Consider the following 26,253-nt stretch of genomic DNA (forward strand, 5'->3'; position numbering starts at 1 on the left):
AATTTCGGTCATATTTGCTTCCAAAGAGGTTTGTGATCATCACTGTGGAGGATATGTTTCCAGAGGGAACTCTACAACATATGGAAATCTCTGACAAAATAGCAAAGTGGGTGGTCCGACTTCAATAGTTTGATTATACAGTGCAGGTTGAAAAAACAACTCGAGCATGCCTGGCTGCCATTCTCAAACCATGAGGCGTATGAGCAGGCCGTCAAAACAATCGGCAAGACAAACGAAGCACTCTCTACACCCGTCTACATGATAGCAGCAAGCCTCCATGGTAGGCCTAAGCCTGTTACCTTCCAAGTGCCATCCAACAAAAGGGAACTCCAGGGGGTACTGGAATACCTAGCGGACCAGCTAGCGGGCAACCCAGCTGCCAACTTCAAACCGCTCCAGGATCTCTTAGAGGATCCTAAGTGGCAATGGACCAGGGTGCACGAGCTGAACCTCATGTATAGCTGGGCCCTGATTCCAGACCAACGACACGAGGCATACCAATCCCTAGGAGACGATGGGCAGTCAAATGACAAGGATTCTTGCGATACGAAGACTGCCAATCCTTCAGTGATAAAAGCGAGGGTGAAGTGGATACCATAGAGTACGACACTGAAGGACGAGAAATTGGGCAGATACGAGCAAACGCCAAGCCGCAGAAAGGGCAGGCCCTTAAACTGGAGCAAGGAGTCATGCGCATGAAATGTGATCGTGCGTGATTGGAATGTATGGGGGCCATAGACCTTGAGAAAGCAGGCCTAGCCCAATCAAGGACGACATCAATACTTAGAACCGAATCGCCATCCGAATTGCGGCCACCAGGGGAGACCACCTCTTCCAGCGAAAATGAAGGGTTTGACTCTGAATCGGAAGTTACTTCGGATAGTGACCCAGAGATCCCTAGGCCGCCCATGACCAGACGCACGAAGGGGGACTTACCCGTCCACCTGAGACGCAGACGGTCAAAGCAGGATAGGGCAAAGTACCCCAAAGATGCACGATCAGAAGAGCAACGAAAGCTGCAGGACCTCCCTAAACACTTCACTGAATTCAAAAAAGGGGATAGAGTAGTGGTTCTGCCAGGTGCCAAGCGTCAAGGGCAGACGAGCGAACCAATCGAAGGACCAGCCAAGGTCAAGGAGGTAAACCTAGCCCTGGAAGGGGAGACACCCCGACCAGTGTTCATTGCCGATGACTTGACTAGTGAAGAAGAGTTGAGTCTTGTCGCTCTCTTGCGGGCGTACATAGACGTATTTGCCTGGTCCTTAGAAGAGCTACGGGGAGTAGATCCGAGTATTGTGACTCACAACATACCCATGACGTCGGACGCAGTGCCGGTCAAGCAGCGACCGTACCCCATGAATCCAAAACACGCTCATGCTGTCAAAGAGGAAATCAACAAGCTGATGAGAGCTGGATTCATCTACGAAATTGAGCACACGGACTGGGTGTCACCCATAGTCATTGTGATGAAGAAGAATGGCAAAATTCGAGTGTGCGTCAATTACAAGAAGGTGAACGCTGCTACAAAGAGAGACAACTATCCCTTGCCGTATACCAAGCACATGCTTGAAAGGGTGGCAAGCAAGGAAGCCTACAGTTTCCTGGATGGCTTCTCAGGGTACAACCAGGTGCAAGTACATCCTGCAGACAGGCACAAGATCGCCTTTGCCACTGAGTGGGGTGTCTTTGCGTACATAGTCATGCCCTTCGGGTTGACCAATGCCCCTGCCACTTTCCAACGCCTCATGTGCACCATCTTTAAAGACATGCTTCGCAAGGAGTTAGAGGTCTTTGTCGACGATCTGTGTGTCCATTCGACCTGGATCGACCACTTAAACAAACTCCGGGCAGTCTTTGAATGGTGCCACTTATATCGTCTCTCCTTGAACCCCTTAAAGTGCCAGTTCAGGGTGAAACGCGGATGCATCTTAGGACACGTAGTGTCAAAGAACGGCATTGCCACTGACTTTTCTAGAGTCAGAGTCATTGTGGATTTACCACCACCCGATAATTACAAGGGAGTTCAATGCTTCTTAGGACACACGGGATATTATCGACTCTTTGTACTAAATTACGCACTAATTGCTAGACCATTGTACAAGCTGTTGATAGTGTTCGAGTGGACTGAGGAATACCAGCGCGCATATGAGGAGTTGAAAAAGCCTCTCACTACTGCACCAATCTTACGAGCCCCAGACTGGAACATAGCGTTTCATGTACACATAGACGCCTCTAAGTTTGCTATCGCAGCCGTGCTATGCCAGCCGGGCGAACATAATCTAGACTACCCGGTGAGTTTTGCCAGCAGGCAGCTCACAGAGACCGAGATGAACTATTCCACGACGGAAAGGGAAGGGTTGGCCATGGTATTCGCGGTAAAGAAATTCAGGCATTACCTGTTGGCCACTCCCTTTGTCTTCTTTGTTGACCATCAGGCCTTGCTGTATCTTGTGAATAAGCCTTGTGCTACGGGACGCATACCTAGATGGTTACTCCTACTACTGGAATTCGACTTCTCTGTGGTTGTACGCAAAGGAAAGCAGCATTACATGACTGACCACATGTCCCGCATACCCACAGGAGAAGCCACTGGACAAGGCATACCTGACGATTTGCCGGATGCTCATCTCTTTAACCTGTCTAGCGAGAAAGAATTATTTAAAGCTGATCTGACGCCGTATTGGGCCGAAGACATAGTGCAAGTACTAGAGAACGGACTACCTGAGCGACCCATTGAGAAGGCCAGGCTGGGAAGGCTTATCCTGAAAATTCAGCCATACCAACTGCTAGCCGGCCAACTCTACAGGTTGGGACAAGACGGTTTATTGCGCAGATGCGTATGTGAGCACGAGATGCACGACGCATTGAACGAGGCACATGGCGGAATCGCTGGAGGACACTTTAGCGGGGACACAACAGCCCGAAAGGTGCTACAATCCCAACTATGGTGGCCCACCCTCTTCCGTGATGCAGCTAAATTCGTAAAGCACTGCGATGAGTGCCAAAGGACCAAAGTGCCTGTGCAGAAGGACAAGATGGAGTTGACCTCTGTCATAGCCCGACAACCCTTTGAAAAATGGCGCATCGATTTTATTGGACCTATCAGTCCTGCAGCACAGTATTCCCAAGCTCGCTACATCATCGTGGCAACCGACTATCTAACGAAATGGGCAGAGGCACGAGCCACGAGGAAGAATGATGCTAGGACCACTGCAAATTTCTTGTGGGAGCAGGTCATTTCACGGTTTGGCTGTCCAATCGAGCTGGTAAGCGACCAAGGCACACACTTCATTAATGAAGTGATTGCCCACCTGCTCTCTACCTTCCTAATAATTCATCAGAAGTCCTCTCCCTATTACCCTCAGGCTAATGGCCAAGCCGAATCCACAAATAAAATCTTAGTCAACGTGCTTACAAAAGTCGTGTCTACTTCAAGAAGGGACTGGGACAACAAGCTAATGGCAGCCTTGTGGGCCTATCGCACAGCTTATAAAACGGCTGTAGGACAGACGCCTTTTAGGCTGACGTACGGAACTGAAGCCATTTTGCCCTTAGAATTCTTCATCCCTAGCTTAAGGCTAGTAGTCCAGGAGCGTTGGGAGGGAAGAGAGGCTTGGGCCAACCGCTTGGTGGAGCTAGAGCGCTTAACGAAGACCCGACTCCTCGCCACTCACTCTCTGATTTGTGAAAAGGCTCGACGAAAGATGTGGTTTGACAAGCATGTCAAGCAGCAAGACTTCGAACAAGGGGATCTTGTTCTGCTATACTCGGTAAAAGGACATAAACAGAAGATGAAGTTTCGAGGGCTAGGGCCTTTCAAAGTACGCATGATTGGTAGAACCGGGAATGTTGAGTTGGAGACACTTGACGGTGAAGGAATAGGCTTTTTTAACGGCAGCCACGTAAAGAAGTACTATCCTCCTTCCCATCCATTACATGAGCCACCCATGCTAGAACCCCCACTGAACGTCCACATGGCTATTGTAACCGACCTTACAAATCAGGACGAAGAAGCAGTGGCACCGACATATCTACGAATCACAGTCGCAGCAGGAGCGGTGTATTCTTTCGATGCCTTGATTGATGAAGGGGCCGACTACAACATCTTGACGCATGACCATTGGACACGCATTGGTCAACCGACGCTACAGCCCACTAATGCCAACCTCACCCCGTTTGGGGATACTGCCTATTCACTCCTGGGGAAGTGCAAGATACTCATTTCCATCGAGTCTGAAAGTTTACCAGCTTTCTTCCTTGTGTTGCCTGACACTAAAGAAGCCGGTAACGTGTCACTATTGGGTCGCACCTTCAAGAAGCTAACGCACTGTAATGTGGATTACAACCTAAACCGCATTCATTTTGCTATGGGCAACGTCCGTATAGTGACGACTTTCAGCAAGGGCTGTCATGATTCCTCCACCATCCCAATGCCACCGGTAGAAATCCCTAGGACCACGCTCCAGCCCAAGTCTAAACTGGAGAAACCTGCGGCCTCGTGCCAGGCTCTCGACCCCAGGCCCAAACCCACGAAGAGTGCTCACAAGGCCAAGGAGTCCAAACTTATGTGGGTGCCAAAACGGCAGAAACCACATCCGGGTACACCACCCAAATGCAATCCTAACCGCCAAAATCATCAGCTGTCCCGGCCTAAGAGGCAGTCTAGACGCTATCGCCGTGGACACACAACCACGCCGCGATGGATTCCCAAGGATCTCTTGCGGGCACAAGGATACTACGAGGGCAACCCCTGGATTTGGGTGCCTAAAAATGGCCAACTAAAAAGCTCATCTACAAGCGATCTCACCCTAGTGTGGGAGGCTTGCACACGTGGTGCCCAGAACATAGTAAGCACGCCATTGCCAGCTGTGTCTAGTAAGCCTCAGCTCATCTATCAACCAAAGCAAACGCCACAAGCCTTAAACCTGCCTAATCCAGAGGACTTAAAAAGCCCTATGACTGCTCACTCAGAACCCAGCACAACCCCCCGGCCCCCAAAGCTTCCTGCAGCACCTCAACGTGCTTCAGAGTGCGAAGCCCAACCTGTGACACCGATGAGGGAGTCACTACTATCCAGTCCAGTTGCACCATCCCCACCAGCAGGTCTTAAACCTTCATACGCGATACGACCTTTCCTCTCCTTGGCTAAGGACCTTGCCGCGATGACAGATGACTCTGAAGAAGACCATAAAAGCCAGAGAAAGCAGTCCGGATGAATGAGCACGAGAGATTCCTTTCACCTCCCAGCCTTGCCTAGTATATTGCTGGCCAGACCATCGTCCGATTGGCCAGCCATCAAACCTTGGTGAGTCCTACTATTCTTGGACTCTCTTTAGTTCTACGCTCCCCTTAACCCCGTTCGAACGCCCAAGAGCCCGGACGGTCATCCTCGTGCGTGTTCCCCTTGATTTACCTTAATGTCACATTAAATGTCACTTTAATGTCACATTCAATATTTGTGACCTTAATGTCACATTAAATATCACTTTAATGTCACATTAATGTCACATTTCCTTCCCCTTAAGAATCGGTTTCGTCCTCGAAAACGACACTTGGAAGGTCTAATTGTAAATCGGGAAACCTTTTCTTTAAAGTACTTACTCGCTCCCATGTTGAGCTTTCTTCTGAACAATCTTTCCACTTAACCAAACATTCTTGATAAATAGTATTCCTTGTTCGTCTATTACGAACATTTAATATTCTTTCTGGTTCATGTGGATTAGATTGGTCATTGAATAGCTCCTCAATGTCATCATTTAAGATTAGATTATCCAAATCACCCAGCTTCTTCCTTAATTTACTTACATGAAAAACTGGATGTATTTTACTACCAGCAGGTAGTTGGAGCTTGTAAGCCAATTCTCCCACCTTTTTAAGTATTATGAAAGGACCACAATACCTTGGTGAAAGCTTTGGACATTGTCCCTTTTTCATAGTTTTAGTTTGTTCAGGCATCTTAAGATAGACCAATTCTCCTTCTTCAAAGGAGATGTCTCTTCGGTGAGGATCTGCATATGCTCTAGCTCGGTTTTGAGCCTTTTTAATATTTTCTTGAGCAAATTTTAACATATTATTCATATCCTCCAAAAAGTCTTTGGCTGCCTGAACCTTTTCCTTATGCAGTCCTACTACAAAAGGAGCTCTGGGCTGAAATCCATACATTAACATAAATGGACTATATCCAGTGGAAGAGTGCTTGGCACTGTTATATGCAAACTCTGCTATCGGTAGATACTCTTCCCAATTAGTTTGCCTTTTACTTACATATGCCCTAAGCATATCTTCAAGAATTTGGTTAACCCTTTCAGTTTGCCCATCTGTTTGCGGATGATCCGCCGTACTCATGCTAAGTTTAGTATCCAATTTCCTAAATACCGCACGCCAAAATTGGCTATCAAATTTTCTATCCCGATCAGAAACTATATTTGCCGGAAGGCCATACAATCGGTATATGTTCTCTACGAACAATCTAGCCAATTCTGGTGTTTTAACATCAGTTGAAGTTGGAATGAACCTAGCCATTTTGGTTAACCTATCCACAATCACCCACACAGAGTCATGCCCCCTCTGTGTTCTGGGTAAAGCAACAATAAAGTCCATGGAGATACTCTCCCACTGACACTCAAAGAGTATCTGGCGCCTTATTTCTATATCTTTCGGGACACATACCCTACCCTTGTAGAGTAAATAACCATTATCAATGGTAAAATTCTTCCACTTGAATCCAGTTTGAGCAACCCCTGATGCTCCATTTCCTTGTTGAACATCGTCAGATATTCCTTCCTTAGTAGAAGCACTTTCATTTGGATCCCCATTTTTTATTGCTTCCCATATGTTGGAATATGCCGGATCAACCTGGCATTTCCCTTTTAAAGATTCAAGCAAGTTGGAAGTGAACTGAGTAAAACTCAATTCATTAATGATGGGCATTCTGCTGAGTGCATCAGCTACTATATTATACTTTCCTTTTCTATATCTTATCTCATAGTCGAACTCTTGGAGGAGTTCGGCCCATCTGGCTTTACACCTGTGTAAATCCGGTTGATCATTAAGCCACTTAATGCTTTCATGATCCGATAAAATCAAAAGTTTGGCACCGTACAGATAGTGCCTCCATTTCTTCATTGCATGTACTATTGCATACAGCTCCCTCTCATAAACAGAATAATTCTGTTTTGCACGGTCTAATTTCTTGCTTTCAAAAACAACTGGTCGACCTTTTTGTAATAAGACCGCGCCTATCGCCTTATCACTGGCATCAGCTTCAACCACAAACGGTTTATTGGGATCCACAATTAATAGTACTGGAGTTGTAGCAATAGCTACCTTAAGTTTTTGAAAACTTTCATTTTGGTCTGTTCCCCAATAAAAACTTTTTACTTTCCCTTTAAGTTGGTCAGTCATTGGAACAGCTATTTTGGCATAATCTCGAACGAATCTACGATAAAATCCAGATAAACCTAGGAAGATCTGCAGCTCTTCCAGGTTCCTTGGAGATGGCCATTCAATAATTGCCCTTACTTTTTCTGGATCCATGTTGATTCCCTCTTTCGAGATAATATGCCCCAAATATTTGACCTCTTGTGCAAAGAATTCACATTTAGTTTTCTTCGCATAAAGGGAATGTGTTCTTAACAGTTTGAATACTAATTGTAAGTGTTCCAAATGTTCTTCTCTTGATTTACTAAAGATCAAGATATCATCCAAGAAGACTACTACAAAATGTCCTAGATAGGGCCGTAAAACACTATTCATCAGCTTCGTAAAGGTAGCTGGTGCATTAGTGAGGCCAAAAGGCATCACCAAAAAATCATAATGCCCGTATCTAGTACGAAATGCTGTCTTGGGAACATCTTGTGCCTTAATTCTTACTTGGTGATAACCTGATCTTAAATCTATCTTTGTGAAGAATTTTGCCCCTTGCAATTGATCAAAAAGATCTTCCATTCTGGGCATAGGAAATTTATTCTTCACCGTTATTTTATTAAGTGCTCTATAGTCAACACAAAGTCGCATAGAACCATCTTTTTTCTTTACCAATAAAATTGGTGAAGCCCAAGGTGAATTACTGGGTTGTATAGACCCTTTATCAAGGTAATCCTTAATTTATCTTTCAACTTCTTGATGCTGTGTTTCACTTAACCTATACGGTGGTTTAGAAATAGGGTGTGTATCCTTATTTATGTCAATTGGGTGATTTATATCACCCCTATCTGGTGGAAGGCCACTTGGTAAATCAGAAGGAAACACATCTTTAAAATCATCTAACAAACTACTTAATTCATTATTAACATTCAACTCACAAACATAAAAAAATTGTTGCTTTATATTACAGAAAGTAAAAGTGTTCTGTACAGGAAGAGACCATAACATATATACCTCACAAACTTCCTTCTTTATCAGCTTCTGAACTTCAGTAAAACACAGCAAAGGATTATCAGATACTTCATGTTCACCTTGAATAACAAAAGTCTTACCATCCCTTTCAAATTCCAGTGTATTATGGTGATAACTACGTTTTAAGGATGGTTCCAATCCCCATAGCCACTCCCTCCCTAGAGCAATATCCGCTCTTTCCATATTCATAATTTGGAAATCAAGTTTATCTTTATATCCTTGAATCTCAATTTCCAAATTGGATACCATTGTATCCCATATTTTATTGTCTTGGCCTTGCATCATACGAACAACATATTGATGCCCACTCTTTTGTTGGGGAAGTTTCAATTTTTTAACAAGTGCATAATTAATAAAATTATGTGTAGCAGAGTCATCAATCATGACTCTAACTCTCTTTCCAGCTATCAATCCATGTACTCTAAGTAAATCATGTGGCCCAAAAGTAGGCTGCCACATAGAAGTTGACATAGAACACTTGTGTTGTACATCCATGTGCAAGACCTCTAAAGATTTATACTTTTCATGCCCCTTTAATTCTAAGGTCTGCACTACATGGATTTGTTTTTCTTTTCCCTTGCCCTTGTTCTTATCCTTTCCTTTGTCTTCCCCCTTTTTCTTTTGAGGGCAATTCCAAGCAGCATGGTTAGGGGATAGGCAATTGAAACACAACTTTTCTTTTTTGGCCTTATCAAAGTCATCAGGACTTAACTTTGGCCTCACATATGGTTTCTTTTCAAAAGGTTGTTTTTTACCCTTAAAGAATGGCATTTTCCTTTTAAATTTGCCCAGAAATTTTGAGGTTTCCAATTCCTTAGACTTGGGCTCCATATCAGTGAGACTAGTGAGTGTACCTGGACGCAGATTATCTTCATTGATTAATGCAAATTTAATTGCCTCTTCCAGCGTCTTAGGTGAACTCCTTTTTACCCTAATGAATCCTCTTGTTTTTTGAAATTCATCTATTCCTTCCAATTTGAGGATTATCTCACGATATTCCTCCAGATATGTCAGCAGGGGTCTTCCCTTTTGTCTGGCATAATCCCAATCTTCCCAATTTCTTTCCATTTCATTTTCAGGAAGGAATTCTTTCAAAAAGACGGATTCAAATTGAGCCCAAGTTTCAGGTATTTTATTTGCCTCCTTTAAAGTTCGCCACCACTTATATGCTTTGGGTCCCAAAGTTAAACTAGCCTCCAGTGCTTGGAGATGTGGTGGGGTATTTTTAAGTTTATGTAAATCTTCCCATTTTTGGAGGAAATTAAAGATTGTATCTTTATTTCTATATTTTTCCTCCCCGTGAAACTGAGGGGGTTTCATATCCTTTAAAACTCGATTATCCCTCAACTTATGGTGGGGTTCCTTAGAATCTCGCATAGTCACATCTAAATCTTTTGATGAAGATGGGACATCCGAGGTTTCTATCTTATTTTTATCTCTTTCTAACAATAAAGTTAATTGAGATTTTATTTCAGTGAGTGTTTGGGTTAAAAATTCCATTTGAACCCCCTGAGCTTGCACACGAGCAGTAAGATCATCAAATTGTTCTCGTGTAGCAAAAAATTCTTCCCACTGTTCTTCTTGCATCTCTGGTTCATGGGGATCTACCATAGGGTGGTCCCCAGAACTAGAACCTTCCATTACTCTCTCTTTCCCTTTTTCTGCCATTAATACACTGGAATTGGAAAGCAAAGATAAGAAATTTGCATACAAAGTGAAGTACTTCCCTGATTTTAATGGCAGGCAGTTGTTGCTGGTTTGTAAATAAACCCGAAGAGTAAGGAACAAATTTTATCGCCCGAACAAAGTCGGTCACGCAGGAAATGGAGCTTCTTTGCAGAAACGACTAGTATTCAGCCCCCTTCTTAATAATCACGTAGGCCATCAATGCACCTTTCCTGAACTTGTTCTCTGCTGAGCTTGTACTTGTGATGCAAGTGCAATCGAGGCTGGTGAGAAAAATGCCAAAATGTGCAGTCGACTGATCACACATACATCAGAAAATAGCTTCAGTTTCAGCCTGCGAAAAGGGGAAAAAACGTGTGGTCCGTTGGTGCATTTACAGACGGGCTCCAGCCAGAATCCGTCGCACGAACCAGCATACAGCGTTTTGTAAAGGATAGCTTCCCCGCCTTATAATACGTGACGTAGGTAATCGTCACGTCAAATTTTATGTGACGTGTCACCAGGCGCTTTAGACCAACGGCTTCACGGCGAGACCCGTCGACTGAAACCAGTCACCCGTTGACTGAAACCCGTCGACTGAGACGAATAACGGGACCCGTAAGACCCGTCGACTGAAACGAACCGCGAGACCCGTCGACTTTGCCTTTTCGTTGAAGAACTTCACAGAACCACACGACTAGACCCGTCGGCTCTGATACCAATGACAGATGACTCTGAAGAAGACCATAAAAGCCAAAGAAAGCAGTCTGGATGAATGAGCACGAGAGATTCCTTTCACCTCCCAGCCTTGCCTAGTATATTGCTGGCCAAACCATCATGATCCGATTGCCAACCGTCAAACCTTGGTGAGTCCTACTATTCTTGGACTCTCTTTAGTTCTAGGCTCCCCTTAACCCCATTCGGGCGCCCAAGAGCCCGGACGGTCATCCTCGTGCGTGTTCCCCTTGATTTACCTTAATGTCACATTAAATGTCACTTTAATGTCACATTCAATATTTGTAACCTTAATGTCACATTAAATATCACTTTAATGTCACATTAATGTCACACGCGACCTTTGGGGATGACTTAATAACCTGCATCAAGATGTTGGACGAAACTTTCACCACATTCGCTAGAAGTTATGAGAGGCTAGACCTAGGCCTTCTTGACAGAACCCTTGCTTCGGAGGTTCGTGCATTACCATGCACTTGGGAAGAATACGAACTTAAGACTACCAAATCCCCCAAAATCGCTGCCGAACTGATAGCAAACGACGAAATCTCAAAGGAGCAAGCGGCCCTCAGACGCCTAGTCACTTCATATTGAAAGCCTCCTCGTTCTGTTCCTGAACACGAGATGCACGAGCTCACGCAGATGGCAAGCTCGCCTTCCACGTTCTTGCAGCAGTGGTTTGCTCTGAGAATCCAATGGGAGAAAATAGGTTGCCGAATAATGACCAATGCTGAGCAACGCAGGGCAGTTAAAACCGTTGAATATGACCCCACTTATGTGGCACCCATCTCGTTTAGGGTTTTGGCCATCACCCGCAATCAGCATTTGGACGACCATGTGCTCGCCCACCCCTATATTGACCAATTCCTCACGGAAGAGGAATTACATGTCGCCAGCCGCCTTAATACTGGAGATCTCTTTCATGATGTCTTGACCTACATCTCCCAAGTCTCTATCCAACCAGCTGCTCTTGATTGTCACGCTCAACTGGAATACAATCCAAAATTCTACACGTGGCTTCTTCACACGTAAAGTCCTACCCCAACAGGACCAACGCCTTTCACCTTTTAACCCCCAATCCTAGGAAGGATTCTTCTCTCAGCCGGAAGAGGAGGGGGTATGTGGGTATGTATGTGGGGTATGTGGTGAAGGTGAAAAGAATCAGATAGGAAATGAATAATAAGGGGGTATGGTAAAGTAAAAGTAGTGAAAGGCATAAGCATTAGTATGAGAAAAATGGCTTCCAAAAATTCAGTCAAGAGTTTTATTCTCGCATAAACAGCAAAGTGCTATGTGGAAAATACTAACGGAAGTTACGAATTATGGCAGGAGCAGAAAATGTCGCAGCAAGACCGCGCCCATCAACTCCCGTTCACTGACGAGGAAAGGGAGCTGTATTGTATCCAATTGGAGAACCGCGCCTTCGGCCAGCTCAAGTTCCGAACCATCCACAACATTGGAGTCGTGGTGGCGAAGGAGGAGGCAGCCAGGAGGATAGTAGAACAGTGCAACCTTACAAAGTACATTGAAAATTTCTCGGAGGACCCAGATTACTTTAAATGCGTAGAATTCCTCAGAACATACAATCCGGACCAGGAAGCTGGCATTGTAATAGTGGGCCGAGGAGAGGGTGCAAAGCAGGTGCAAGTCCGGTTGGATCCAACCTTGGTGGAAAAGGCTCTAGGATTGGTACCTAGGATAGAAAGGCGACAAAAAAGGGATGTTTATGCCTTGCTGAAGATGAAGAAGGAAGAGGTGCTCACGAACGACGGCATAAGCATCCAGGACATCCCTGACACAGACGCCAGATTGCAAGCCAAGTTGGTTCATGTGCTCTTCTCCAGCCAACGTTACAATTCCTTAATGCATCGAATTAGCGTGCCAATGCTGGAGAATGTAGCAACCCACACTCTAGACGAGGTGGATTGGACTGCCTACGTGCGGAAGACGATTAATCAAGCGGCCAAGGCACTAGCCCTGGGAAGTGCACCAACAGGAGGAGAATCTCCAGCTTCTAAGGTGACGGAAAGGAAGAAAGCCTCCTCCAAGGCCTCTTTCATCGGCTACGGAGGAGTCTTGACTGCACTCATTCAGGAGGCAGTAAAGGCAGCACAGGAGCCAGAGGAGGGAGAAGGAGAAACGCCTCAGAAGTCGCCCCCTCAACAGGACAAAGACAGGTCCACCGACAGAACAGAAACAGAAGAAGAAGGGGAGGGACAAACTAGTAAGAAGACAATCAGGACAACGAAGAAGAAGGCGGCGCAGGGGAAGAAGAAGAGTGATGAAGGCAGGAAAAAAGAAAGGGAAGACTTGGAAAGGGCGAAGAAGGAATCCCTAAAAGAAGCAAAGGAGAGAGAGAGAGAACAAAGAGATAGGGGGAGCAGAGGGAAAAAGAGGAGTTACAGAAAGCCAAGGAGGCGTCAAAACAAGAAGTTGAAGCAGAGAAAAGGAGGGAAAAAGAACACAAAGGGAAAAAGCAGGAGGAGCAGAAGAAAAGGCAGGAGGAAAGGAAGATAAAAGCGGAGGAAGAAGAGGAGGAGCTACGAAGAAAGGAGGAGAAGGACCTGGCGGAGGCCACCCGACGGTCCATCGAACAGCAGTGCCGAGCAGACGAACTAAGAAACCTGAGCCCATGCAGAGAAGAGGGGCCAGGATCCAACACGCAGGTACCAGAGTTCGTGCCACCTCCAGTCTCTGAAGGCAAAGGCAAGGCCCCGCTCCATCCGATCCCTACCCTCCTGGTACCTCCCGCGGAACTCACCACCGTCACCCCCAGCATCCCCACTAACGCAGACGTGTCAAACTTCGTGGCGTGGATGCAGTATTTTATCAACAAAGAAATGGGCCAGGGGCAGAGCACGGAGACTACGCCCACAGGACAGAAAAGGCCAGCCACGGATGCAGAGTCCAGGCAAGAGCCCAAAAAGCAAAAAGTCAAAGCCTCTACCTCGCCCATTCACGCAACGATGATGCCACCGTCTAATTACGACGAATATGTCGCCGAGCTGCTCTCCCAATTGGAGAAAGCGAAGGAGAAACGCAAAATAGTCGTGGCTGAGTTGGCAGCCGAGAAGGAAACCGTGGCCGCCTTCCAGCTGGACAAGACAAGAATGATAGCCTTGCAGCAGCGCGAGATTGCAGATCTGAAACAAAAACTGAAGGCTAGGGATGAGAGGGAGGAACATTGGAGGCAGCTACTCGAAGTGAGACGTAAGAGTTAGTAAACATGCAAAGAGGGCACAAGCTCCTAATAGTGCAGTACCAGGAGCTTGCTGCGAAAGCTGCTGAGGTGGATGCACTCGGGGTGGAGCTGAATGCCAGGGACGAAGAAAGACAACAAGGCATGGAGGAGCAGGAGAAGGAGCTCAAGCGCCTAACAGATCAGCTGACCTCTGAACGAGAAGAACAAGAGAGGCTGGTTAGGGAACTAGAGGAGTATGAACAGAAAATCATGATGCTGACCTTAAGACAGGGAGAGGGCCTGGAAGTAATGAACAAAAGGACAGAGGAGTGGGCCGCGCACAACAAGAAGAAGGTGAAGACACTGGCACGCCGCCTTGCTCTAACAGAAAAAGAGAAAATCATCGCAGAGAGCAAGGCGGAGGCAGCCCAAGTGGCCTTCAGCGCTCAACAGAAGGCTTTCCTCGATACCATCTTGGACGCCACCCACACAGCACAAGGAGAGCCACTGGAAGCGGTGCAGAGGAAGCTCGGCATGGCAAGAAGAGCCCTACACGCTGGACTATAGATGCCACCACTACCGGCAAAGGTTAGGTTGAGTTTGGAGGAACAGTGAAAATACCTGATGCGGGCCGGCCTAACCCCCCCAGGAGATAGATGCCCTCGCGTTCGAGGAAGAAGCAATACACGCAGAACGGCAGGGGGAAGAAGCAGAGCTGGAAATCGATGTGAATCGATTCAGGGAAGACGTGGTCCCGCAACCCCCCTCGCCATAGGCCCAAGACCCGCCACAAGAAGATCCAGCTGCAGAAAGAAAAGCCATCTCTAAAGAAAGGCGAAAAAAGCTGGTGGAGGAGGCCAGACAGAAACTGAGAGTCAAACTAGCCGTGCTACCGTCCGCGCCTCTCCCTCCGTACCCAGATGATCTTCCCGCGGGATTCCACGCAGAACTGGTGGTGTGGGAGGTGCAGGAACTAGGAAACGAGCCATTCTCCTTCAGTTTCCTCCTACCCAACAGCCTGCGGAGGGTCCTGCCTATCAAAGTAATGGATGAGGTGATCGCGGTCGATGGCCGGTTGGGAAAAAAATGGCTGAAAGAGCGAGAAAAGACCCCAATCTCTTGGGGCATCGAAGCGGCCGACTACTGGCAAGATAAAATTTTTGAAATCCCCCACACTGTACAAAACTATAGGAGCCAACCCCTGTGGAGGAGGCGAGTATGCGACATAAGCATGCTCGCTTGGATGGCTTTTTGTAATACCCTGCCGTTCGAGCGGAACGACCCTACTTACATGGCGTACCCTCGAAAGGTAGGCGTAGATTTTGATGCCACCCTCCACGGGCGATATGACTTTCCCGTCATTTATAACTCCACTGTAGCATCCTTTGACAACGCCCTTCTTTTTACTGCAGAAAGCCTAGACGAGTCTATGATGCGCTTCCTTGCGGACTTTTCCTCATGTCCTGATCCCGCTTTTATAACCACTTGTAACTATCTTAGGCTACTTAGGCTACTTCTTAAGCAGGACTCGACTCCACAAGAGCGTGGCCTGCCTCCCCTATTCTTTGACCCTAATGCTATAGATAATTGTGCCATGGCTCGTCTCATGATGAGGGCTAGTCTCCTTCCCTCTTTTTACCTAGCCCTCCTAGAGGACATGAACGACGGCCAGTTCACTATATACAACCACCCCTTTCTCTCCACTACCTCCCTTCATGTCCGCATGAATCTAAAAGATTACATGCAGAATCGCCAATTTTTGAGCAAGTCTCTCCGCCCCCCTTCTCCTCCTCATTCTGACTAAGACACTTAGGTCTATGTATCATCTCAAAAAAAAAAAAAGGCACCACAGTCACTGCACCTAGGGTTCTCCCTAGCCCCCTCCCCCACTTCACGCTTAGGGCACATCAAGGGCAGGACTTTCAAACCTGTCACCCTAAGGCTCGCACCGCACCTCCAAAGAAGCACAAGCTGGGTCCTCAAGTGTGGGACGTTACCAAGGGCTTGCCCAGGGTTAGACCCATCTCCCAGTTCCACTGCCACGAGCACAACACACTACACGGCAAGTAGCACACCCCTTAGGGAGGGCACAACTTTTCTTGTTGCAGGTTATGTTCGACTCTCAAGAAATGGCTACCCGCGGAAGACCATCACCCATGGCACCCTTTAATGACCCAAAGTGTGCCGGCCTCCAACCATCCGCCTAGTGCCGATGGCCACCATGATCGAACCAGGTCGAGGTAAAACTACCATTGGCATAGATCTTGGAACTGCATCGTCCAATGATCCATGCCCAACGCCTCAAGATCCACGGATAGCTTATTGATTCCACCGGCCGAGGACCTTCAAATCAAAGATACGGATCTTCAATCTAAGCCACGGGTTTTCAAGCCAAACAGAGCTCGAGGGGTTTCCCCAGAATAAATCCCTCCAATACCATCATCATATTGCTTCACGCGCTTCTCATACTCAAAAGACGACCGGCTACATAACCGGCGCCACAACTGTGTGACAGATGCCGAGTGTCTTCATGGAGCCTAAAGCACGTCGGAATCTCTCCGGGTCATCATCCCTAACCACCCACCTACCTATTCCGCCTAACAGCCGACCTAACTTGCCACTATGTCCCACCGCAGTGCCATGGGACTGGCACTTGGCTAGGAGGGGGGTAATGTTACCGTGTTTCCGACCGCGTTACCGCAGCACAAAGGAGCGAAAACTGGGAAGAAGGGAAAATAGCAAAAAAGACGCAAGATAAAAGCAGAAAAAGGTAAAAGCAGAAAAAGGCGCCTTGACTGACAACCAATCCCTGAAAAATTCAAATGATTGGACACGACCCTCAAGAGGCTTCGGTGTCGGGCCACGGCAACGAAAGAGGAAAAGGCGCACCATTAAAATGCGGAAGCGTTCCCAAATCTGTGTAAAAGGGTGCCAGGCTCGCTCCTATGCAAAGTGTATGCATTAGTGGGAATAGGGTAAATTAGAATGGTGGGAAATGGGAAAAATGGCCTAGGCTACGGCCGGCCATGTAAAAGAGGGAAAAGGGGATGACCGCCCAAAAGGGATTTAGGGTTTTGTATATGAAGTTGAAAAGTGAATGAGAAGCTCATTCTTTGGTGTGTTGCAAAAAGAGCCTTCTTCTTCCTCTCCTCTTCTCTCCTTCTTGCTTATGTGTGCTCTTGAGAGAGGGAGTGTGAGAGTGTGAGAGAGTGAGTGTGTGTGAGAGTGAGGGATCAAGAGGATGAAGCTCTTCACTATCTCCTCTTCTCTTCTTCCCTTCTCTTCTCTTCTCTTCTCTTGCACGCGCGGCTATGGAGGATGAAGCTTGGAGATGGAGGAGGCTTGAGGATGCTTGAGCTAGCATCAAGAATCGTGGAGCTACTGGAGTGCAAGAGAGAGAAGGGTACTCGATCGGGCATCAAGGTAAGCTCACAACACTCGTAGGATCGACGGCGCATCGGCTAGGTGAGAGAGAGCCATTAGAGCTCGCTTGGAACGCTTGAAACAATAAGCGGTCCGTGGGTCTTGGCGGTTGAGCGAAAGCTCCCACACCTGCTAAGGTTGAAGCAATTAGAACATGGCCAGATTTGAAGACTATCCATGATGTTAGAAGCTTCTTGGGTTTGTGTTCTTACTACAGGAGGTTCATTCGCAATTTTGCAGAGATTGCTTCACCTTTACATACTTTACAGAAGAAAGGAGTCTCTTTCCAATGGACACAGAAAGAGATTTCAGCTTTTAGTCTTCTTAAAGAAAAGATGACCTCTAGTCCAGTGATCATTCTGCCAGATCTTAGGAAGTCATTTGTTGTCCAGTGTGATGCCTGTGGCAATAGCATTGGTGCAGTGCTAATGCAAGATGGCCGGGTAGTGGCTTATGAAAGCAGAATCTTGCGAGGGCCAGAGAAGACTATGCAGGTCTATGAGAAAGAATTGTTGGCTGTGATTCATGTGCTTTCTTGTTGGAAACACTACCTACTTGGGGCAGATTTTGTTGTCCACAGATCATCAGACATTGCATTATTTCTTAACTCAGACTAAGCTGTCAGAAAAGCATATGCGTTGGGCAAACTTTTTGTCAATATTCCATTTTCAGATTGTGCGTGTGGAAGGCAAAAAGAATGTTGTGGCTGATGCTTTGTCAAGGAAGCCACAAATTTCAGCTGTCAATTCCTTATCATCATGAGCTTGATGATATGAAGGAACAGTATGCTGATGATGAAGATTTTGCAAGGATCTTTGATCAGCTTGTTAATGGACAACATCATGAGCATTATCTTCTCAAGGATGGTTTCATATTGATGCATGGTAGACTATGTGTGACTATGCCATTGAGACGGAAAGTTATGACAAAGAGTCATTCTCCACCGTATGCAAGGCATCGTGGTATAGATGCAACAGTCAAAGCAGTAGAGACATTCTTCTATTGGCCTACTTTGAGAAGAGATGTGGATGCTTTTGTGCGGCAGTGTTTGATTTGCCAAAAGGTCAAGTTTGACAGGCAAAAAGCACCAGGGCTTTTACAGCCATTGCCTATTCCAGATAAACCATGGGAAAGCATAGCTATGGATTTTATCTTCGATCTTCCAAGGACACAAATAGGAAATGATGGGATATGGACTATTATTTGCAGGTTTAGTAAACAGGCTCATTTCATTCCTGTCACGAAGAAGATAAAACCAGATCAGATGGCACGTTTGTTTATGTGCAATGTCTTCAAGTATCATGGTATGCCACAGTCTATTGTCAGTGACCGTGATCCACGGATGACAAGTCTATTCTGGAGAGGCATATTTGAGAACATAGGCACAACGCTTGAGTTCTCATCGTCATTTCATCCACAGATTGATGGACAGTCAGAAGAGGCAAATTCTACTGTCTTGGATCTGCTTAAGTACTATGTGTTAGAGCACAAGTCAAAGTGGGAGCAGTATTTGCCTTTGGTCGAGTATGCATACAATAATACTGTGCATTCGTCAACAGGCAAAGCCCCTTTTGAAATTGTTGAAGGTGGTAAAAAGGTTCCTTCCATTTTGCATACAAAGGATAAGATTTTTCAAGCAGATCAGTATGTGCAGAGTATGGGTGAAATGTATCAAAAAGTTAAGCATGCCCTTGAAAGGACTCGGGCAAAACAAAAGAAAGCTGTTAATCATCACCGTCGTGAATTGATATTTTCACTTGGTGATTGGGTACTGTTGCGGTTTAAAAAGGCACGCTTAAAGAAGCAGAAAGGCAAGGAAAGCCTTTTCACTAAGCTTAGTATACGATACTATGGGCCTTTTCAAGTAACATAGAAGATTAGTGATGTCAGTTATAGGCTGAAATTGCCTGACAATTGGAAGATTCATAATGCTTTCCATGTAAGTCTTCTTAGACCTTATGTGGGTGATGTGCCAGAAGATATGCCAGCTGAGAAACAGCCCGAAGTTGAGAAACTTGATGAAATTGTTGTTCCAGAACAGGTACTGGCACACAAGAAAAGGAAAGTGAAAGGCAAGGTTGCTAGAAGGTATTTGGTTAAGTTCAAGAACTATCCAGCTATAGATGCTAAGTGGATAGATGAAGGTGAACTTGCAGAGTCACCTAATGTGTTGAAACTTTACCTTGAAGCATTTCGCTTGCAACCTACCTTGACCCCTTGTATCTCTAAGCTGAAATAGATTGTCAAAGTGACAATTGCTTAAGAAAGAAATTATGTACAGAAACAAATTTTGTACAGGTTAACACTTATTGTGTCCATATGGTTTTCTCAGTGCTAAAGAAGTAAGTATTGCTTGCAAGAATACAGTTTTTACTTCTGTTGAATTGAATACATGTTGTAACAATGGCTACTCGATCGGGCATGTATTTTGTGAATTGACTCAGTGGGGATATCATTTTGATGTACCGGCCACTAGATCTCTAGTCAGGGTGATGTGGAGTCATCAAATGAGAATCTACCACTATGGGGATATCATTGTGGTGTACCGGCCACTATATCTGGAAACAGTGATGTGGAGTCACATGATGATAGTCTGCCATGTTTCACAGTTAGAACATACATGTGTTAACAGTGTGTTCAATACACAATGTTGACTGATAGCATGTATGTGTTATACATGTGCTGCCAAGTGTAGGTTCATTGGGTTAGCTGGAAGCATGTATGACATTCATGCAAACGCGGACGTTTGCGATTTCGAGAGGGAGGTATGTCACAAGACTGTGACAACTAGTACCCTTTTGTTGATTTCTTTATTACATATTTTATTTGGTTTTTCTTTTTAGAAGAATCCCGTGAAGATGGACAAATCTCCAAGAGATTAGTTCATGTGGGGTCATCAATGGAAATTCACTTTCAGTTGAGCTACATTGCAAATTTGAATGTAGCCATAGTTTGCAAAGATGGTCAGAAGACTAGTGGGATGCAATGGAAGCAACTCCTAAAATTTAGGGAGTTACTATTTTTGGACCTCAGAATCTGTTCGTGTCATTATCTTCGTTTTTGCACGAGGATCAATCCTTTGGTCTGTGCCGAGGTCAAATTCTGCACCGAGCATGGAGAATTTTAGACCGGAAAGCTAGAACGGGAAATATCTTACAGTGCTGCCACTTGGCACAAATGTGTGCACTTGCCTCTTTAAAGAGGGCTGGCGTGCAGTTTTTGGGCTGAAAGGGGCTCATTTGAGAAGGATTGCTGCAGATGGAGAGCTCTTGAGAGCTGGTCTACCTTGTCTATGAAGCACAAAGGGCTGAGCCTGCCTTCAATTCTCTCTCTCTCTCCCTGACAGTATGGTTATGCTGCAGAATCAAGGGCCTTTCTTCTTATTCAAGTACAGCTGTGTGGAATATGTTGTTTTTGCACGAGGCAAGAGCCTCTTTTCTCCAGGAACAGGAGCAGTTGTTTGCAGTTCCCAGCAGGGACAGGTGAGGGTGTTAACCTCACCAAGCAGGTGTCTGAAACAGCACCAAATTAGTTCTGATTCTGGACTGTTCAGAGGTTATTTCAGAGCCCAAATGATATCAAAATCAAGGGGTACTTAGCCCAGATGATGCAAAACAGTACAGGGATCAATATAAACTCAAAACAGGTTTCAGAACAGGTCAGAACCAGTAATTACAGTGGGTTGAACAATACAGGGAACAGTATGAGATGTAAACAGGTCTCAGAACAGGTTTGAACCAGTAATTACAGCAGACTCAAATGGTCAAATCTGCACTCCAACCAGAAGTTTCAGACTTGGGCAGAGTTTCCCCTCCTGGTCAACTTGATTCGGGTCAATAATTGTATTGTTATGCTACCAAATTTCACCCAGAATAGGTGAAAGACAGCCCATTGTACTTTCCCTCTTTTTAAAACTAAAGAAATACCGCAAGGGGCGCCTAACTTAGGGGCCAACAGGATGTTTGTGTGGCAACAGGAGCATTCTAGCTTCCTGTATTTCTTCTTGATTCTGTGTCTTTAAGTTCAAGTAAAGTGGACGACTGTAAATTGGGTGAAAGCATTTTTGTATTTTGGTTGTACACTACCGCCCTTTCCAGTGAACAGGCCGGTTTCAGGATCGCACTAATTATCACATGTGGACATACATGATAAAGCATGTATTACCTACCAAGCAGCTTTGGGGTTTTGTATGTGGTTCAATGATTAGGCTTACATGCTTGGCTATACAAAATGCTACAAGTTCATCTAGTTCATCCAAAGTCACCAATGAATCTCCCGCTTCAGTCTCTGCCTCCCAATGCAAATCAATTTTGATGGGATGGGCATGATACCCAAGCTCATATTTTGATTACAATCCTGCAAAAACCGACCAGCCATAGGAACAAAGGAAAGTCATGGTAGCCCTCAAACTCAAAGGGTAACGATAAAATAACTTCTGCCACAAACTCTTCAAGCACCAAGGATGAGGATGCTAAGAAAAAGAGATGCAATCATTGCAAGAAAAAGGGACATATTATCAAAGAATACAAAAAAAAGGATGGCAAGTGAAAAAATGAAACAATTGAGCATAAGTATTGCTAAAAATTCACCAAGTGTGAAGGATGCAACAGCACGTGGATCTATGTGTCCTGATCAAAAATTATAGCTTATGCATAGTCATGTTTGTGGACCTATACATGTCAAATCCATTGAAGGATACTTGTACTTTGATACCTTCATTGATGACATGACTCATCCTTCTTGGGCTTACGCTTTGAAGCATAAATCAAAATTGTTTGCATATTTTAAGCCCTTCTTGGTGGCCTTAGCCAAAAATGGTAGTGGATACAAGCTGATTACACTCTATACAAATCAAGGGAGGAGATACATCTCATGAAAATTTAACTCTTTTTTGGCTAAAAGAGACATTATACAACATCAATGTACTATGCCTTATACACCTCAACAAAATGGTGTGGTTAAAAGAAAGAATAGTGCTTTAATGGAAGTGACTTATTGCATGCTTTCACACAATAAGCTATCCACAAAGTTTTGACTTGATGCTACTGTGTGTGCAATATATATACTGAATCATAGTCCCACTAAAGCATTGGCTAGATGTACATCTTATGAGACATACAATGGCCGAAACCAATGATGTCACACATTCACATCTCTGGTTATTTAGCATATGCTTTGGTGCCACAACCACAGGACATAAATTGCAAGACAAGACTATCAAATACATTTTCATTCATTGATGTGTAGTAAGTAAAGAGTACCGCTTGTACCAACCGTCCACAATCAAGATTTTTGTTGGTAGAGATGTGGTTGCAAAGAAGTTGTGGGTTTAAGTATCAAGCATTGAGATTAGGCTAGCATGCCAATGGTTCAAAGAAATGCAAAATCATCCAGTTCATCCACTATCAATTGTCGATCATCAGCTCCTCCAACCACTCATCAATTAAGATGGAAAGGAAGGGATGCTTAAGCACATGCCTTAATTGAACTGTCATGCGAGAATCAGATTATTTGTATATGTAGGCCCCATCTGCCTGCAAGAGTCCTTGAACACAAATCCATTCAAGCAATTCCTCACACGCTCCACAGGCGCCTCACAATCGCATGAATATCCCCCCATCAAATCACATATAAACAGTTACAATATATGCTCCAACCGAGTAAGTATTATTCAAACTAAGCTGCTACCAAGCACCCACCATCTAATCCTTTCTCCAAGCGATAACCCCATCATTATCTTTCAAACTGTCATGTACTGCGTACCTTTTGTGCATAAACTCTGTGACTTTTCCCCTCTGTCATAGGCACAAAAGGCGGTGCATCAAAAAAGCCTGCAGTCGGTTCCCATCTATCATGATGAACAACATCAATTCCCCATGATTCATTTCAAACTACTTGTAAGCATGTCTCTCTAAACACCCAATTTCAAAACATTGTAGTGTAAGGTGACAGCTAACAACTGTGTGAAATCCCTATTATCATTGTCTGGGTCCATTGAACGAGCGCACTGGGACTATATGCAGTTTAAACGAAGCCTCTTACTAAACCACTAAAAATTATGGCACAGTTCTACGCATACGAGAGAACCAATTTTTTCAGAAACTAAAATCAGTCCCAATCCGAAGTCCAAAACCAATGATGAATGCTGAATATGACTACCTTGAAATTGTACGTCTAGCTTTCGCATCAGAGTGTAATTTTCCTTTAAATCGGAAGGGAGAGCAGAGATACCTATCACAACAGGGACGACTGTCACAAAGCAAAACCAAAAGGCAGAGAAAAGAAGCTCTAGAGGATTGCAGGAGGGGCGTACTGTGAACGAATTCCTCGAGGTACGTCATTATGGTTATGGTTATGGCCTGGTGAGCAGCAAACACAAATACCTATAGAGACACAGATCAAATCCTTGACGTGTGTGATTATTAAATGACAGAATAAAAGCTCTCAATAACCCAAAGTTAGAAGTAATTCGTTATAATATATCTGGCGGTGTCGCCAGCTCAGAAATCCAGTATAACCTAAATACTAGTTCGGTACAAGATGAGGCTGGTTACACGCTCAGTGACCAGCTAACCCCCACCCAAAGTGTGGGCATGCACTTTTTTGAAACTCCGCACAGACATGGCACACCAAATGGATACATTTTGCAAAAAAATAAAAAATAATAAACTTATAAATTTTTTTATTAGTTGCAAATGTAAAAAGTACGCTTGTGTCTACCACTATACAAAGTGTGCAAGGGAGACTCCCCGTCCAAAAGTGGGCAAGGAATTCACCTATTTAGCAGGTAAACAACAAGTCATGTCTTCTCCAATGTTTAAAGGATTGCGGGCGCCTAACCCTTGAATAAATGTTTTGATTGGTTAAAGCTTACAAAGTGGGCATCCGTCATTTGATGTGTAACCAACTTGAAATACCTGCCCAAAAAATACAGGGATGTGTAACACATGGAAGAAACTCATAGGTTTCGCTTTTGATGACGTGCGAAAAATTTGGACAAGCAAAATCCCCTACCCAAGTACATCACTGCACCCAAGTGTGTGAAAACAAACATTCCCCTCTCTATATTTTTTGGGCAAGCAAGGTTTTGATCTCGATTTGTAACCCACCTAAGTTTTTTTTGTTATTCTTAAAAACACGTAGACATTATCATCTTTAATGTCAACATTTTATGGGCCAGGACAAAAGCAACTAGGATAGAGTAGCAAGTGGTAGTATAAGGGTCGTGTCACACATAGTTTAGACTAGTGTAACATAGTCTTTTACCTCTTTACTTGCAAAAATTCGGCTATCTTTATTTTCAAAGTCTAGTCAAGACTCTAGGTATGACACTTCCCTAGCATTTATAAGAAGCTATGTCAATCTTGCTTCATCGAGGGTGCAATGGAAATTCTTTTGACAATGTGTAAGTGCATAGATGCTCAAACGATCCAAACTAGATATGTTCCTATGAATAGTTCTATTGACACTACAAAAAAAATTGTGTTGAACAAAAAGAGCCTTCTACTTGTTGACATTGTTGAGCATCTAGAAAGCTCAAACTCCAAGTCAACTACTTAAATGTCATGTTATTGACCCTCACTACCCCCACTAGTACCTATAAAGTGACATCCTTCTAGTACCCATTTTTTCATTTGCTCATCTACTCTAAACTTTATTTTGAACTTAAGAGCTTCCAAGTGAGAGTGTTTTTTTCCCCTTCTAAAACTAACATTTTCTCCAGACATCTACTTTTATGCTTGGATTATTGCATTCTTGATGGTAACAAAGATGTTTGCTATATCGGCCTCTTAGAGAATGTCTAATTTTACAAGGATTGGAACTATTGCATCCTTAGTTCTCCTCTACCATTTTTTATTGTTTAGGCATCAACTGATCAATCCCTTACCAATGCTTTCTATCTACATATAAGTGATTATTTTAGTTCATGCATTAAGACCTTAGCCTTGCTTTGAAAAATAGCTTAATTTCAAGCTCGAGGGTGGAAAGAGATTTTACCTTCTTAATTCGAGGTGAGATGATCAACTAAAGGGTATACTTTAAGCAAGGAACTTTGTGTAATTTGCATGCTCGCATTTTTAGTTTAGGCTAGACACAAATCTATTAATGCATGCATATCTTTTCACATGAAGCATGGGGTGATTGGTTGCATACATGTTTTTCAAATTACACTTCTTCAAACCATGGTATTTTGAGCATTCCAAAGCATGCTTTTTTAATGGTGCTAATGTATTGATCCAAAGATAGCGCAAACTAGTTTTTGAAGACCTAAAGAGGTATCTACACTACCTTGCTAGGGGATTCTGCATTAGATACTATGCCTAGAGCATGGTCCATGGTTGTTTGTTTAATCTCATGAATTGATATTCTTTCTCGTATCCGTTTGACTTGTATGGGTGCTACTAGCTCTCTTAATTTTCTCTATATCATGCTCTTGCATTTTTAATAAAGTAGGAAAGGGAGGAAGTTAATAGAAGAGGAGCTTTGTATTGTGTGGGAGCACGACCAACAATAGTATTGAGGAAGACATAGGGAACCTTAAATAGGGAGGAGTCTATGCAAACACTAGTGTGGATGAAGGAGGATGCTTTTTGGATGAGGCAATAGTTTGAAGCCTAGCCACTATTTAGGTGGGGGAAAGCATATTCAAGTTAGGCAAGGAAAACATAATGAAGTTAGGTCACCATTTTAAAGAGCAAGTTGTAGCTTTTTTTGGATGGTTCACGCTTGGTATTGGGAAAGGAGCTAACACCACAATTTGGAGGTTTTTGTGGGAAGAGTATTTGTAGGCATAAATCGAGCTTGAGGTAGGTGATAGTTTTCAAGGTATAGGTGGGGGTTTAAATGGAGGA

At 44.4% G+C, this 26,253-nt stretch overlaps 1 protein-coding gene across 2 annotated transcripts in view; it reads right to left on the bottom strand.

The window, feature by feature from the left end:
* ING1 (RING/FYVE/PHD zinc finger superfamily protein) overlaps positions 1-23,857 on the bottom strand; it is a 104,644-nt gene extending 80,787 nt beyond the window's left edge. Inside the window, exons 1-2 of one of the 2 annotated variants that reach the window (XM_087665242.1) lie at positions 23,715-23,857; positions 23,561-23,632 (exon numbers count right to left, since the gene is read on the bottom strand). In XM_087665242.1, the coding sequence (XP_087521368.1) occupies positions 23,561-23,632; positions 23,715-23,742 (100 nt within the window). In that variant the 5' untranslated portion in view covers positions 23,743-23,857. The remainder of the gene's footprint in view (positions 1-23,560; positions 23,633-23,714) is intronic. The other variant, XM_087665243.1, reaches the window with a different exon arrangement.
* Positions 23,858-26,253: the final 2,396 nt, after the last annotated feature.

Source organism: Lygodium microphyllum, chromosome 24, assembly GCF_053477565.2.
Source record: "Lygodium microphyllum isolate KBCC chromosome 24, Lygodium_microphyllum_v1.1.10, whole genome shotgun sequence".
In the NCBI taxonomy this organism is placed as follows: Eukaryota; Viridiplantae; Streptophyta; class Polypodiopsida; order Schizaeales; family Lygodiaceae; genus Lygodium; species Lygodium microphyllum.